This window comes from Salvelinus fontinalis, chromosome 7 (assembly GCF_029448725.1).
Source record: "Salvelinus fontinalis isolate EN_2023a chromosome 7, ASM2944872v1, whole genome shotgun sequence".
NCBI lineage: Eukaryota > Metazoa > Chordata > Actinopteri > Salmoniformes > Salmonidae > Salvelinus > Salvelinus fontinalis.
Window position 1 is genome coordinate 64400722 of NC_074671.1, and position 17050 is coordinate 64417771.

General features: G+C 41.5%; 2 protein-coding genes and 1 pseudogene across 2 annotated transcripts in view; all 3 read left to right on the top strand.

Moving 5' to 3' along the window:
• LOC129860156 (zinc finger protein OZF-like) overlaps positions 1-17050 on the top strand; it is a 170601-nt gene that overhangs the window by 69150 nt on the left and 84401 nt on the right. The gene's annotated exons all lie outside the window — the stretch shown is intronic.
• LOC129860189 (zinc finger protein 501-like) overlaps positions 1-17050 on the top strand; it is a 167967-nt pseudogene that overhangs the window by 66516 nt on the left and 84401 nt on the right.
• On the top strand, positions 1044-11273 carry LOC129860208 (gastrula zinc finger protein XlCGF7.1-like). The gene is made up of 2 exons (XM_055930598.1): positions 1044-1267; positions 9403-11273. Exons 1-2 carry the CDS (start codon positions 1165-1167, stop codon positions 10269-10271), a joined length of 972 nt encoding a protein of 323 aa, XP_055786573.1. The 5' UTR covers positions 1044-1164; the 3' UTR covers positions 10272-11273.

The following is a 17050-nucleotide window of genomic DNA, read 5'->3' on the forward strand; positions in this document are numbered from 1 at the left end:
AGGTTGAAAGTTATCTTGTAAACTGCAGCAGAGTTGTTGGAGGTGACAGATGTTACTGTCCGTATGGTTTTTGATAAGCTGGATAACCTGGGGGTGGATTGTCTCAGCATGATATAAACCCCAATGTTTTCAAATGCAGAAATGGATCTATTGATAACGTTTATTGGGGGTGTGGGAGGGTTTTTGGGGGAGGGGAGGGTGTGGTAGAAGTTAAGAGGGACTTCTTGGTTTATTTTCTTAGTACAGAATTAGACAGACATGGACCTTAAACGTTTGTTTGCGGACCACCATGATACCATAGGAGGTCTGCATCAACGGACTTCAGTGCAGGTAGTGCCTCATCAGAGAGAGAACATTTCAGTTGCTCTACAGTTTTGAAGCTGAATGTAATGATAATCAGTTTTTTACATGTGTACTAATATTCAGACACATTCAGTTGTTTCTATATTTATCTATAATTCAGGGTTTGCACAAGGGGCTTAAAGTAAATAAATATTAGCGCTTGAAAAAGTACTTGAAAGTCCTTGAATTTGACTTGCCACTGTACGATCCCTGATAATTCTTACTATGGTGTGAATGTGAAATATAATTGGTTTTTGTGAGTGAAATAATACAGTGAAGACAAGGTTATTCATAAAATGTTTACATAGTACTGCCTACAACATTCTGCAACCATGTACTAAATGGTTTTTGAGTCATTTATGTCAATTTAGGAAATCGACTATAGATTAAGTGCATTTATGTTGTGCAATTTAAAATGTGTACTTTGTCTAATGTGAATGAATGTTTTGTCAATGTTTAGCTACCTGATCTACTGAAATGAGATAATTGAACAAGAAAAAGAGAAAATATGTTTACAGAATAAAGTGCCAGAACTGTCAAGAAAATAACTTTTGTGTCCGTTTGTCTTTATTACTACAGGCCGACTCAGATTAAGTCTGAGGCCAGTAACATCAACAGTGAGGACAAACCCAGCCTGCCTCTCTCCTTCCACACTGAGTCCAAACCTACAGTCACTGGGTCCTGATTGTGACAGTGAGGCCAGTAACATCAACAGTGAGGACAAACCCAGCCTGCCTCTCTCCTTCCACACTGAGTCCAAACCTACAGTCACTGGGTCCTGATTGTGACAGTGGAGCCCAGTTTGCACTGCAGGATCCAGAGATGGCATCAGTGAAGCTGGAGGACTGCAGTCAAACACTGGAGCTGAATGTCAACATTAAAGATGAAGAAGAAGAGGAGAAGATTAGGACAACTGTTAGTCATGGTAAGAGCAGGTTTTCTCTATAAGTTATCTTCGTAAATTAGACCTCCATAAGTTATGACCAGTCTATTGCTAGGTTGAATTCTGTAATTCTGACATCACACATCCCTGAACAACTCAAGACTTCACAGCGAAGCAAAACATTTTAAAACTTGTAATGCCTGCCTTTGCCCACACATTGTCTCAAGAACGTTGAAAATGTTTAATACCCTCAATCACCAAGTTAGGCATACCTCATTTCAAAATAGGCCATGACATCATCACTGTCAATATTGAATTATAATTCTTCGCGTTTTACCAGTGAAAGGACCAAGCTGTTTCTGCATGCCAATCGTTCGATCTCAATCAATTTCATGGGAATATGCATTTAAATCTTCTTGAATTACTGTTTGGTTAGCAAATTAGAGCAGATGGTGTTAAATTTGTAGACTTCCTGTATTTTGTTTTAATCAAAGCACATTCTGCCTAATGGCGTGCTGTTGAGTTTGAGACGATTCAGCAAACCATCCTAAAATATCGTAATAAATGAGGTGTTCTTTTTGTTGTAACAGTAATGTTATGCTATAATATTTGGTTATGTGGACTACTAATTAATCATTAGGTGATCGTCCAAGACATCTTTATCGTCCAGACATCTACCTTTACTAAACAAACACCATTGTGGCGGCTCATCGCTCTTGCAGCACTACACCCCTGCAGTCTGCTGCACCGAACTAGTGATTGATACTCACCTAGCCTACTCTTTTGTCTCGCGCAACATTTGGTGATGCAGAAACGAGAGAACATGTTTGGCTGTTTTTATGAAAATCTGGGAATATTTGGCCAAGGAAACATTTCTGGTTGGTCTTGTCACGGTGCTGACTTTTGCCCGTCGCCTGCAGCAAAAGCCTCTATCCCGTCCTCTGGCTAGGCAGAGTACTTTAGGATTTTAGTCACTTCGGTGTGACCAGGGCCTAGCCGTGCGGCCCTACCAACCCGTCTATTTATTCGTACTGGCCCTTCGCGTGAGTTGGGTTTGTTCCTTCGTTCACGTTGTCACTCCCTTATTTCCCCGGTCAAGTGTGGGGCCTTGGATAGATGAGTACTTTATTACTTTATGTTTATAGATTCCTCCTATACTCCCTTAACCCGTCTCTTCCTCTCTTGTATACCAATACCTAATAATTAACTTCTGTTAGTTATTATGCTCGTCAGCTAGTAGTCACTTGGAAACTAGTATTGTTATATGTTTGATTTTTCCAAAGATATATTATTGTCCACACAATGAAATATTCTTTAGTGCTATCCCTTTAACCTATAACCAGGGTCACTTTCCGTTTAGTGAGAGTGTCAAAGGCGTTCGCTCTCCGGGTAGGTTCCCTGGCCTAGTTGTCAAAGTTTCAAGCATTTATTTAAGTCACTCTGTTTTTTGTCATATACACGTTATTACAGTTAAATGGTTATACAGTCCTAATACATCAATAATGCTCAATCAATCCTTAATGCGTTATGCTATGCCAGATACTATTGCAAATATAAATCAGCTTAAACACTTCTTATAACTCTTAAACAAAGCAAATAGCAATATATTTACCTTAAAGCTCTATTCCCTTGGTCCTTCCCGAAACTGGTGTCTATAAGAGTAATATTGGCAGCCTCTGCTGTGTATAATATTTCAATCTCTTATTGTCTCCAAATTTCTTACGGTTACACTTTTCACTGCCTACTGCTTAGATACTGACTCCTTTTTAGTGACTCTGGGCTTTCTACGAGGCTTACTTGTATCTGGGCTTTTTTCAATCCTTCAAATTGGAATTGTTTCTGGTACTCCCAAGAATAGCGCTTGTTGCTCTCTAGGAGATTGCTCTCCTACGCAACTGCTTCCTTTTAATGGAGCGACTTTCCAGAATACAACACAACTCTCAAGATATACCAGTCAATATAATGCTCGTGCCTTAATGTCAAAGTAGTCAATACAAGCAGAGTATAGTGAAGAGTAATTTACCTTGCCTGATGATCCTCTATGATGTGATGTCCAAATCATATGTGTCGAGGATCATGCACTAGGCACGGACCTCTCCTCCTTTTATACCTTTCTTAAGACACTCAGTTCAGGGGAAGACACTTGAGAGTGCAATCGATTTGTCACATTTTGCCACTACTACTTCTCTTGTAGCATGCTCAACATTTTTTGGTGGGACTCAGTCCAATGTTAAGTCTTTCAGCACTGATGCCCATAACTCTTCTTCCGCTGGGGCGTCAGTTTGGTCGAGCGGTTCATACCACTCTCCCTCGGTCTTCCTGCTGATTGGTTCTTGTTTCATGTCTAGCCCTTCTCGAGCCTGTTCATTTGTCTCCTCATACCATTCTCCCTCGGTCTTCATGTCGAGGGGTTCTTGTTTTAGGTCCCGTTTTGTTAGGTCTGGTTCATTTGGCTCCCTCTGCTGGTTGGTCTCCGTCGTGGCAGTCATTCCCCAGTCTATAATTGGTCCTAGGGCCCACAGGGGTAGCTCTGGATCTGGCCTGATTTCTAGGGGAGGGGTCTGATTTCTTTTACTTTTCGTTACAGTCTCAAGGAATGTCACACAGGGAGACTTTTTGAAACAGGATTGAGTGAAGTAGCAGCTAATGCTCATGGAGAGCCTCACAATGATTATTATTAACCTTTATTTAACTAGGCAAGTCAGTTAAGAACAAATTATTATTTACAATGACGGCCTACACCGGCCAAACCTGGATGACACTTGGTCAATTGTGCTCCTCCCTATGGGACTCCCAATCACGGCCGGTTGTGATACAGCCTGGAATCTAACCAGGGTGTCTGTAGTGACGCCTCTAGCACTGAGATGCAGTGCCTTAGACCGCTGCGCCACTCGGGAGCTAATAAGTTTGATGAAATTCCATTATCTTTCAGTCTAATAGGGCTATATTCTTACTTTTATAGCTCTTCACCAGTTTCTTCAATGTTTATTGTACATAAATATTAACACAACATGCAACAATTTCAACGATTCTTCTGAGTTACAGTTCATATAAGGGGCGGCAGGTAGCCTGGTGGTTATAGCGTTGGGCCAGTAACCGAAAGGTTGCTGGATCGAATCCCTGAGCTGACAAGGTAAAAATCTGTTTTTCTGCCCCTGAACAATGCAGTTAACCCACTGTTCCCCGGAAGGCCGTCATTGTAAATAAGATTTTGTTCTTAACTGACTTGCCTAGTTAAATAAAGGTTCAATGTAATAAAAAAATATATATAATAAGGACATCAGTCAGTTGTTATGAATTAGGCCCTGACTCTCTTCTCTGTATACATCAATGATGTCGCTCTTGCTGCTGGTGAGTCTCTGATCCACCTCTACGCAGACGACACCATTCTGTATATTTCTGGCCCTTCTTTGGACACTGTGTTAACAACCCTCCAGGCGAGCTTCAATGCCATACAACTCTCCTTCCGTGGCCTCCAATTGCTCTTAAATACAAGTAAAACTAAATGCATGCTCTTCAACCGATCGCTGCCTGCACCTGCCCGCCTATCCAACATCACTACTCTGGACGGCTCTGACTTAGAATATGTGGACAACTACAAATACCTAGGTGTCTGGTTAGACTGTAAACTCTCCTTCCAGACTCACATCAAACATCTCCAATCCAAAGTTAAATCTAGAATTGGCTTCCTATTCCGCAACAAAGCATCCTTCACTCATGCTGCCAAACATACCCTTGTAAAACTGACCATCCTACCAATCCTCGACTTTGGTGATGTCATTTACAAAATAGCCTCCAATACCCTACTCAATAAATTGAATGCAGTCTATCACAGTGCCATCCGGTTTGTCACCAAAGCCCCATATACTACCCACCACTGCGACCTGTACGCTCTCGTTGGCTGGCCCTCGCTTCATACTCGTCGCCAAACCCACTGGTTCAAGTAGGTCATCTACAAGACCCTGCTAGGTAAAGTCCCCCCTTATCTCAGCTCGCTGGTCACCATAGCAGCACCCACCTGTAGCACGCGCTCCAGCAGGTATATCTCTCTGGTCACCCCCAAAACCAATTCTTCCTTTGGCCGCCTCTCCTTCCAGTTCTCTGCTGCCAATGACTGGAACGAACTACAAAAATCTCTGAAACTGGAAACACTTATCTCCCTCACTAGCTTTAAGCACCAGCTGTCAGAGTAGCTCACAGATTACTGCACCTGTACATAGCCCATCTATAATTTAGCCCAAACAACTACCTCTTTCCCTACTGTATTTATTTATTTATTTATTTTGCTCCTTTGCACCCCATTATTTCTATCTCTACTTTGCACATTCTTCCACTGCAAATCAACCATTCCAGTGTTTTACTCGCTATATTGTGTTTACTTTGCCACCATGGCCTAATTTTTGCCTTCACCTCCCTTATCTCACCTCACTTGCTCACATTGTATATAGACTTATATTTCTACTGTATTATTGACTGTATGTTTGTTTTACTCCATATGTAACTCTGTGTTGTTGTATGTGTCGAACTGCTTTGCTTTATCTTGGCCAGGTCGCAGTTGTAAATGTGAACTTGTTCTCAACTTGCCTACCTGGTTAAATAAAGGTCAAATAAAATAAATAACCTGTAGATTTCACGTGACTGGGCAGGGGTGCAGCCATGGGTGGGCCTTGGAAGGCATAGGTCCTTGGCAGCCAGACCCACCCACTGGGGAGCCAGGTCCAGCCAATCAGAATGAGTTTTTCCCCACAAAAGGGCTTTATTACAGACATAAATACCCCCCCCCCCCCCCCCCCCCGTAGACGATCCCGCAGGTGAAGAAGCCAGATGTGGAGGTCCTGGGCTGACATTGTTACACGTGGTCTACGATTGTGAGGCCGGTTGGACGTACTGCCAAATACTCGAGTACGACATTGGAGGTAGCTTATGGTAGAGAAATGAACAATCAATTATCTGGCAACAGCTCTGGTCGACATTCCTGCAGTCAGCATGCCAATTGCACGCTCCCTCAAAACTTGAGACATCTGTGGCATTGTGTTGTGTAACAAAACTGTACATTTTTAAAGTGTCCTTTTGTTGTCCTCAGCACAAGGTGCAGCTGTGTAAAGATTATGCTGTCACATGTCACACCTGTCAGGTGGATGGGTTATCTTGGCGAAGGAGAAATGCTCACTAACAGGGACGTAAACATATTTGTGCACACAATTTGAGAGAAATAAGCTTTTTGTGTGTATTGGACAATTTCGGAGATAATGTATTTCAGCTCATGAAACATGGGACCAACACTTTACATGTTGCGTTTATATTTTTTTCAGTGTACAGTCGTGGCCAGAAGTTTTGAGAATGATACAAATATACATTTTCACAGAGTCTGCTGCCTCAGTTTGTGTGATGGCAATTTGCATATACTCCAGAATGTTATGAGGTGTGATCAGATGAATTGCAATTAATTGCAAAGTCCTTCTTTGCCATGCAAATGAACTGAATCCCCCCAAAACATTTCCACTGCATTTCAACCCTGCCACAAAAGGACCAGCTGACATCATGTCAGTGATTCTCTCGGTACCACAGGTGTGAGTGTTGACGAGGACAAGGCTGGAGATCACTCTGTCAGGCTGATTGAGTTCGAATAACAGACTGGAAGCTTCAAAAGGAGGGTGGTGCTTGGAATCATTGTTCTTCCTCTGTTACCCATGGTTACCTGGAAGGAAACACATGTCGTCATCATTGCTTTGCACAAAAAGGGCTTCACAGGCAAGGATATTGCAGCCAGTAAGATTGCACCTAAGTCAACCATTTATCGGATCTTAAAGAACTTCAAGGAGAGCGGTTCAATTGTTGTGAAGAAGGCTTCAGGGCGCCCAAGAAAGTCCAGCAAGTGCCAGGACCGTCTCCTAAAGTTGATTCAGCTGTGGGATCGGGGCACCACCAGTACAGAGCTTGCTCAGGAATGGGAGCTGGCAGGTGTGAGTGTATCTGCACGCACAGTGAGGCGAAGACTTTTGGAGGATGGCCTGGTGTCAAGAAGGACAGCAAAGAAGCCACTTCTCTCCAGGAAAACATCAGGGACAGACTGATATTCTGCAAAAGGTACAGGGATTGGACTGCTGAGGACTGGGGTAAAGTCATTTTCTCTCAGATTGTTTGGGGCATCCGGAAAAAAGCTTGTCCGGAGAAGACAAGGTGAGCGCTACCATCAGTCCTGTGTCATGCCAACAGTAAAGCATCCTGAGACTATTCATGTGTGGGGTTGCTTCTCAGCCAAGGGAGTGGGCTCACTCACAATTTTGCCTAAGAACACAGCCATGAATAAAGAATGGTACCAACACATCCTCCGAGAGCAACTTCTCCCAACCATCCAGGAACAGTTTGGTGACGAACAATGCCTTTTCCAGCATGATGGAGCACCTTGTCATAAGGAAAAAGTGATAACTAAGTGGCTCGGGGAACAAAACATCGATATTTTTGGTCCATGGCTAGGAAACTCCCCAGACCTTAATCCCATTGAGAACTTGTGGTCAATCCACAAGAGGCGGGTGGACAAACAAAACCCCACAAATTCTGACAAACTCCAAGCATTGATTATGGAAGAATGGGCTGCCATCAGTCAGGATGTGGCCCAGACGTTATTTGACAGCATGCCAGGGCAGATTGCAGAGGTCTTGAAAAAGAAGGGTCAACACTGCAAATATTGACTCTTTGCATAAGCTTCATGTAATTGTCAATTAAAGCCTTTGACACTTATGAAATGCTTGTAATTATACTTCAGCATTCCATAGTAACATCTGACAAAAATATCTAAAGACACTGAAGCAGCAAACTTTGTAGCTAGGCATAACTGTCCTCTCCATGTTCAGCTGGAATTTAGCCTGAAAAGGATTTGAGAAATATGATATAGGCCTACGTCTCCTTTTGCGCTGCACAGAATATCAGATCTCAACAACGATTGGAGAAGTGATGAACATAACCAGTAGACTACCACATCCTGATGATTTATATCTGATATATTTTATATATCAAGTTGTAGAAACATCTGAAGGATGATCAATGGAAACAGGATGCACCTGAGCTCAATTCAAAAGTTTGGGGCCACTTAACACCAGTCTCAAAGTCAACAGTGAAGAGGCGACTCCGGCATGCTTGCCTTCTAGGCAGAGTAGCAAAGGCCAGTTTTATTGCTTCTTTAATCAGCACCACAATTTTCAGCTGTGCTAACATAATTGCAAAAGGGTTTTGCAATTATGATAAACTGATAAACTTGGATTAGCTAACACAACATGCCTTTGGATCACAGGAGTGATGGTAGCTGATAATGGGCCTATTAAGATATTCCATTAAAAAAATCATACATTTCCAGCTACAATAGCAATTTACAACAATAACAATGTCTACACTGTATTTCTGATCAATTTGATGTTATTTTAATGGCGGCCAAAAAACTGCTTTTCTTTCAAAACAAGGACATTTCTAATTGAGCCCAAACTTTTGAACACTATTCTGGTTAGGGCCAGTTTGCGCTGTTCTGTGAAGGGAGTAGTACACAGCGTTGTACGAGATCTTCAGGCGTTTCCAGCTACAATAGTCATTAACAATGTCTACACTGTATTTCTGATCAATTTGACATTATTTTAATGGACAAAAAATTAACTTTTCTTTAAAAAACAAGGACATTTCTAAATGACCCCAAACTTTTGAATAGTAGTGTATTTTATTTTATTTTTTATCTTTCTTTTTTAACCTTTATTTAACTAGGCAAGTTAGTTAAGAACAATTTCTTATTTTCAATGACGGCCTAGGAACAGTGGGTTAACGGCCTTGTTCAGGGGCAGAACCACAGATTTTTACCTTGTCAGCTCGGGGATTCAATCTTGCAACCTTTCGGTTACTAGTCCAATGCTCTAACCACTATGCTACCTGTCACCCGGTACAGCCAGAAGAGGACTGGTCACTGCTCTGAGCCTGGTTCCTCTCTAGGTTTCTTCCTAGGTTCCTGCTTTCTAGGGAGTTTTTTGTGGCCACTGTGCTTCTACATCTGCATTGCTTGCTCTTTGGGGATTTTAGGCTGGGTTTCTGTTAAGCACTTTGTGACAACTACTGATGTAAAAAGGGCTTCATAAAATACATTTTACTGACATGTATATCACACCAACTGACTGGTTCTTCTGATGTTGTTCACACAGGAGACCATTTTGAGACATGCTCTACATCCAGAGAGCAACAGCAGGAAGATCACAGAGCTAAGAGGTCTCATCACTGCCCACATTGTGAGGAGACTTTCCCATTTCTATCAAAGCTAAAAATACACCTAAAAATACACACAGGAGAGAAGCCTTACTCCTGCTCTGACTGTGGGGCGAGTTTCTCTCGACTGGATACCTTAAAAACACACCAAGGTATACATACGGGAGAGAAGCCTTACTCCTGCTCTGACTGTGGGGCGAGTTTCTCTCGACTGGATACCTTAAAAACACACCAACGTATACATACGGGAGAGAAGCCTTACTACTGCCCTGACTGTGGGGAGAGATTCTCTCAAAAGACCAACTTAAAAACACACCAACAAATACATACAGGAGAGAAGCCTTACTCCTGCTCTGATTGTGGGAAGAGTTTCTCTCGACTGGATACCTTACAAACACACCAACGTATACATACAGGAGAGAAGCCTTACGTCTGCTCTGACTGTGGAAAATGCTTCACAACGTCAACTGATCTAAACGTTCATCAGAGAACACACACAGGAGAGAAGCCTTTCTTCTGCCCTGACTGTGGAACTAGTTTCTCTCAACTTTCTAACTTAAAAAGACATGAACGTATACATACAGGAGAGAAGCCTTACTCCTGCTCTGACTGTGTAAAATATTTCTCCCGATTGGGTACCTTGAAATCACATGAACGTATACATACAGGAGAGATGCCATACTCCTGCTCATACTGTGGAAAATGTTTAAAAACATTAAATGAGCTAAAGGTTCATCAGAGAACACACGCAGGAGAGAAGCCTTATTCCTGCTCTGTGGAGGGGTGGGCGTGTAAGTCAAACGTCTAGCCAAAGGCTGCGTGTTTGAATCTCATCAAGGAGGACTTTAGCATTTTAGCTAATTAGCAACTTTGCAACTACTTACTACTTTTTAGCTATGTTAGCATGTTAGCTGACCTTTCCCCTAAACCAATTTAACTCTACCTTAAACTCCTCACCCCTAACCAAGCTAATGTTAGCAACAACAAATTGGCATTCGTAACATTTCATACATATTACAAGTTCGGAAACATATTGTATGAATAGCAATGCGTAAAATAACATACAAATTGTAATTCGTAACATTTGATACGTCCTACAAGTCGTATTATACTGAACAACAATCTAAACACAACAATTTCAAAGATTTACAGTTTTTATAAGGAAAGAAGTCAATTGAAATAAATAAACGAGGCCCTAATCTATGGATTTCACATGACTGGGCAGGGGCTCAGGCTTGGGTGGGACTTGGGAGGGCATAAGCCCACTTGGGAGCCAGGCCCAGCCAATCAGCATGAGTTTTTCCCCACAAAAGGTCTTTATTACAGACAGAAATACTACTCAGCCCCCTCCCAGACAATCCTAAAGGTGAAGAGGTCCTGGGCTGCCGTGGTTACATGTGATCTGCAGTTGTGAGGCCGGTTGGATGTACTGGCAAATTCTCTAAAAGGATGTTAGAGGTGGCTTATGGTAGAGATATAAATATTGAGTTCTCTGCCAACAGCTCTGGTGGACATTCCTGCAGTCATCATGAGAATTGCACATTCCCTAAACTTGAGACATCTGTGACATTGTGTTGTGTGGCCTTTTATTGTCACCCAGCACAAGATTATCTTGACAAAGGCTGAAATGCTCACTAACAGGGATATAAACAAATGTGTTAACAACATTTGAGAGAAATAACCTTTTTGTGCAAATGGAACATTTCTGGAATTTTTTACTTCAGTTCATGAAACCAACACTTTACATGTTTTGTTTAAATTTTTGTTCAGCTTATATTGGTAGGCCAATGTAATGTAACATACTAAATGGAATGGCGGGATATTTTTGTAACATATAATACATTTTGCTCTGAGACCAGGTTGTCCCTCTGCAGTATTCTGTGGGATTGAGTTAGTAGACACTTCTTTTTTACCTTTATCTAACTAGGCAAGTCAGTTAAGAACAAATTCTTATTTACAATGATGGCCTAGGAACAGTGGGTTAACTGCCTTGTTCAGAGGCAGAACAACAGAGTTTTACCTTGTCAGCTCGGTGATTTGATCTAGAAACCTTTTGGTTACTGGCCCAACGCTCTAACCACTAGGCTGCCTTCTGCCCCTAACATGTATCAGATAGAGATCACTTTTCACCACTAGTTTGGGGGGATTGTTTTACAACTTTATTCAATGAGACATAGTTTATGAAATGAATACATGTGTTTATTAATTGTCTTTAAAACTAGATTAGTTATTTTAGTTACTGATCATGAATGTGTTTGGATAACTGCATTGAAGCAAACTTTATTGATCTGCCAATGAAAAATAAAGTTACATGAATATGTACTGGTCAACCTCTTCTTCTCTTTAGTATTCAGTTCTTCATATTAGATCTGACAGTATGAATGGTTCTTATGGTTGTATTCAGTTCTTCATATTAGATCTGACAGTATGAATGGTTCTTATGGTTGTATTCAGTTCTTCATATTAGATCTGACAGTATGAATGGTTCTTATGGTTGTATTCAGTTCTTCATATTAGATCTGACAGTATGAATGGTTCTTATGGGCTGAGTGCCTGGAGTGTTTTTGTATGACTACAGTCAGGAGTTCTCTTTGACCCTGTGATGTCACCAGCGCATTAAGTACATTCATCTTAAGATAGCCAGGTGAGACAACCACATATCACAGTAAATACATTTATCCTCAATTAGTCAGTGTCACATTATTATTATTATTAGTATTAGTATTATTAGTATTTTGGGGGGGACTCTTTAAAGACGTAGGGTTTCAGACCTTTTCGGGCAGATGGGCAGGGACTCTGCTGTCCTAGCATCAGGGAAGCTGGTGCCACCATTGGGGTGCCAGGACAGAGAAGTGCTTTGACTGGGCTGAGAGGGAGCTTGACCTCCTGTAGCAGTGGGACGGCCATGAGACCAGAGGTGGCAGAACTGAGTCCCCGGGTTGGGATACAGGGTTTGAGCATAGCCTGAAGGTAGAGATGGGGCAGTTCCTCTTGCTGCACCGTAAGTAAACACCATTGTCTTGTAGTGGATGTGAGCTTCGACTGGAAGCCAGTGGAATGTACGGAGGAGCAGGGTGACATGGGGGAACTTGGGAAGGTTAAACACCCAGACGGACTGCAGTGTTCTAGATAAGTTCAGTGGCGACCCATCATTCAGGGCAGGTGGGCCACCTGTTTTGAGCCCCACAGTTTTAGCGAGAAAAAAGTGAGAAAAAAATGATCTGTTTGCAAACAATGTAAAAAAAACATTTATAATTGAGTAATTAATAAAGCCACATACAAACATGGTCTCTTTTATGTTTTCTTGAGTAAGGCAGCTCCAAAATGCAGGTGTTTCAGCCTAGCTCAGTGCTTTCTGTGGAGGTGGGGCAAGCCCGCAGAAAATACGGAGCTTTGCGCCGTGATTGGCTCAGTGTTCTGTCATTCATGGGGACAATACGTTACTGCCAAGTCTAAGGGTAGAACTTGAAAATTCAAGCCCCTTGGGTGCTGCCATAGAGTTACATTAGAAGTACCCATCCAAGAAGGCTCAAGGTCATTGTCCACAGATAAAATAACGTCAAATCATGTGATATCTACAGTCGCTTTGATTGGACTGATCATGTCAACATCATACTTTCAAAATCTGAGCTAGCAGTCATCATCATGAATCAAGTCGACAATCTACTGGCAAATCCTTTATAATTTTTGTCATATGAAGAGAAATAATGAGAAATTATAGATTAAACGTATCGGTGCTCATCGGCCGTTGGACATAAACATTACACAACAAGTTGGAAATTGCAAATTCAACAATGAGTGGTTTGTCAAGGAATCAGTGGCTAACTGCAAGCTTTGCAAAGCAATCATTAGCCTGCTATTCAGTGGAGTGCCTGTGTGGTCCCAAGTCTAAGATTAAGGGGCTCTTTTCCTAGTTTACAATTGTAAACATTCAACATTGGCCATGCTGTCAATGAAGCTTGATTTGTACCGCGCTAAAAAAAAATTAACTCGGTACTGCAAAATCTGACTTGAGTGAGTTCAAAACAACTGGGAACTCGGGGATAAACGAGCTACGACTGAGAAAATACGTTTTGAACTCATCCAACCCGGAATTGTAAATTGGGAACTCGGGCCTCTTTCTACAGCTACGACCTGAAGATCACTGACGTCATCATGATTCCATTTTTCTCTTTGAGTTCCCAGTTGTCTTGAAAGCACCATAAATCCAGAGAAAGCCAGACTTTGATGACAAAGTTTGATGACAAAATATGCCCACGAAGGACTGCCGCACCACCTTCCTGTTCAAGTGAGCACAAGGAGTCAACAAGGTGAGTCAAAACATTTCTTGTATGCTGTTGCATATATGATGTAACATGCCAGGGAGATATGTATACTGTAGCTAAGAAAGTAATACTAAGTGTATGTTGTGTAGTAAGATGTTAGTAGCCCATGTGCCTCACCTTTGTATTTTGGTCTATTTTCACCTCTTAATTTTGCCTACTGTTCTGACTTGGTGGTTCACATGTAGCCTATAACCTGTTTTTGAGAAATGTAATAATTGAATATTGTAAGATTTTTAATTGTCTGCATATATGCCCCTTTATTTATCCTACAGTTCTGACTTGGCGTACAGGGAGAACACTGTAAGAACGGCCCATGTTCTGAATTCTGTCGCTGTGTATTTCAAAAGGGCTGAACGTCTTAATCGAAATTACGGTTTGCCTCTTATCCGCTTGTCGTCCCCTTATGCCATAGTTTGTACATATCAATTGACAGTAGAAACCACATTTGTTTAAGCAAGTCAGCCATTTTATTTTTTATTTTTTAATGAGGCTGAATGAATTGTTTCGTTGCCAGACAAGGCTCCGCTGATAGCCAGGTGTAGCAGTGGTAAGTTGTTTGGACTATGCTTTTCGGTCAGCTTTATGTAACAGTTTGTGGGCACCCTTTGTCACTGTTAGAGTACAATTAATGTATTGTTTAGTAATGTGTTGTGTAGTGGCTTTGCTGGCATGCATCCCACTTGTTTAGTTTTTATTTAATCTTTATTTAACTAGTCAAGTCAGTTAAGAAGAAATTCTTATTTACAATGACGGCCTATCCCGGCCAAACCCGGACGATGCTGGCCCAATCACGGTCAGATGTGATTTAGCCTGGATTCGAACCAGGGACCGTAGTGATGCCTCTTGCACTGAGATGCAGTGCCTGAGACGGCTGCGCCACTCGGGAGCCCTTAAAAGGTTTGCGCCCAACGTGGGGCAGGAGTTTGACGGCACAAGCGGGGAGCCCAGCCAACAGAGATTTGAGAAATGTGTTGGTACTCTTCTCCAGATCTGTGCCTCGCCACAAACCTGTCTCGGAGCTTGACGGACAATTTCTTCAACCTCATTGCTTGGTTTTTGCTCTGACATGCACTGTCAACTGTGGGACCTTATATATACAGGTTTGTTCCTTTTCCAATCATGTCCAATCATTTGAATTTACCACATGTGGATTCCAGTCAAGTTGTAGAAACATCTCAAGGATGATCAATGGAAACAGGATGCACTTGAGCTCAATTTGGAGTCTCAGAGCAAAGGGTCTGAATACTTACCAAATAAGGTATAGATTTGCTAAAATTTCTAAAAACCTTTTCGGTTTATCATTATGGGCTATTGTGTTTATATTGACGAGGAAAAAAATGCATTTAATCAATTTTCGAATAAGGCTGTAACGTAACAAAATGTGGAAAAAGTCAAGGGCTCTTATATACTGCCCTGTATATGCTTCAAACTACAGATGTAAGGTTCTGAAATGGTAAACACAATGACATAATGGAAAATGCATGTTCAATGGTTATCTCTGTATTAGTATTACTAACATTAAAACACCTAGGTAGATCAGTGGTTATCTCTGTATTAGTATTATCTCTGTTTTACCCACGTTAACCACCGCTCTACCTAGGTGTTTTAACGTGGGTAAAACAGAGATAATACTAATACCGAGACAACCACTGCTCTACCTAGGTGTTTTATCTCGGTATTAGTATTATCTCTGTATTACCCACATTAAAACACCTAGGTAGAGCAGTGGTTATCTCTGTGTTAGTATTATCTCTGTATTACCCACATTAAAACACCTAGGTAGAGCAGTGGTTATCTCTGTGTTAGTATTATCTCTGTATTACCCACATTAAAACACCTAGGTAGAGCAGTGGTTATCTCTGTATTAGTATTATCTCTGTATTACCCACATTAAAACACCTAGGTAGAGCAGTGGTTATCTCTGTGTTAGTATTATCTCTGTATTACCCACATTAAACACCTAGGTAGAGCAGAGAGGACAGATCATGTGGCTTTGCAACACACAGGTGTTTCATCTCCACACTGGGATGATTTTAACAGTGCAACGCCACACAGGCCTCATGCCTCTCAGGTAGGAGAGGACCAGAAATAAATGAATAAAAAACACAAAACTAATGAAGGAACACACAGTCACCAACAATATATCCCTGGTGTCAATACTTTCAAATGGCTCGGCTCACTGTTACAGTACAGCACCACCAAGTTCCATTTATTAAGTAACCATCTGTCTTATGTAACCAGAAAACCTATCACACTATTTTGAGAGTCCCAGATTTATATTTACTATGTTACATCTAGTCTATGAGTGTGTGTGTTTTCCCTTCAACATCTGCATGTGGCATAAGCTCACCCACCTCACAGCATGAATCTAAAATAGTTAACTTTGGCTGTGAGTGATGGGAGAAAATCTGACTCTTAAGGCAATTACTTGAATAATTCAAAGGATGTTTTATTTACAAACGTGATAACTAAATTGTCTTTTATTATTATTTTTTACTTCGCTATGGGGCCTTCAATGGGAATTTGGCAGTGCTTCAGCTGAACTGCAGTACCGAAAATGCCCTCTGAGCACAGTGGAAAGCATGCTTATAGACTGGAAGCCTGGCCCCTTGATCCGAGAAGGGTGTAATTGCAGACAGCAATTAGGGGCGTTCTCTGATATCGGGTATTTCATGATATCAAGTTTACACCAAATGATGCTCCCCATTGGTCCGTGGCCGTTTCTTTTGCGTTGGGAAAACACTTGTTGACAATTGTAGCTAAGCCTAACCCTTTTCCTGACCTTAATCTCAGTCTCCTAACCGCCACGTTAGTTATCCAAACCTGCATGGTAAACAAATCCCTAACCCTCACCCTTTTCCTAACCTTAACCTCAGTCTCCTAACTTGCCATGCTAATTCACCTAACTGCCACTTTAATTATCATAACCTGTTATGTATGCTATGTGCTTACTTCAATAAAATATATATCTTTTTTTTTACAAATATTCTCCATCAGTTTCATAACACCAGTTCTGACCAATGGCATTAATACATTTTTCTTATATCAGGGAACATCCACATCAAGAAACTGTACAATAGTTCTCCTACTGGGAGGCGCGGGAAATAGTTGAAAGAGTGATTGGTGCTGAGGAAGCTATGGCAGTGGATGCCCCGCAACCTGTTGAGATTCATAACGTCGTTTACCAGTTGAAGGATACTGATTGTAAAGATTAATTGTACGTGCGGCTGAAAGGTTTTTGGGAGTTCAGGAATTAACATTG

What these genes read in the sequence shown, in the direction of transcription:
- LOC129860208 (XM_055930598.1), top strand. Translation starts at nt 1,165, where the DNA reads ATGGCATCAGTGAAGCTGGAGGACTGCAGTCAAACACTGGAGCTGAAT. An exon ending in TAGGACAACTGTTAGTCATG is followed by an intron (nt 1,268 to 9,402) that starts GTAAGAGCAGGT and finishes TTGTTCACACAG; the next exon opens with GAGACCATTTTGAGACATGC.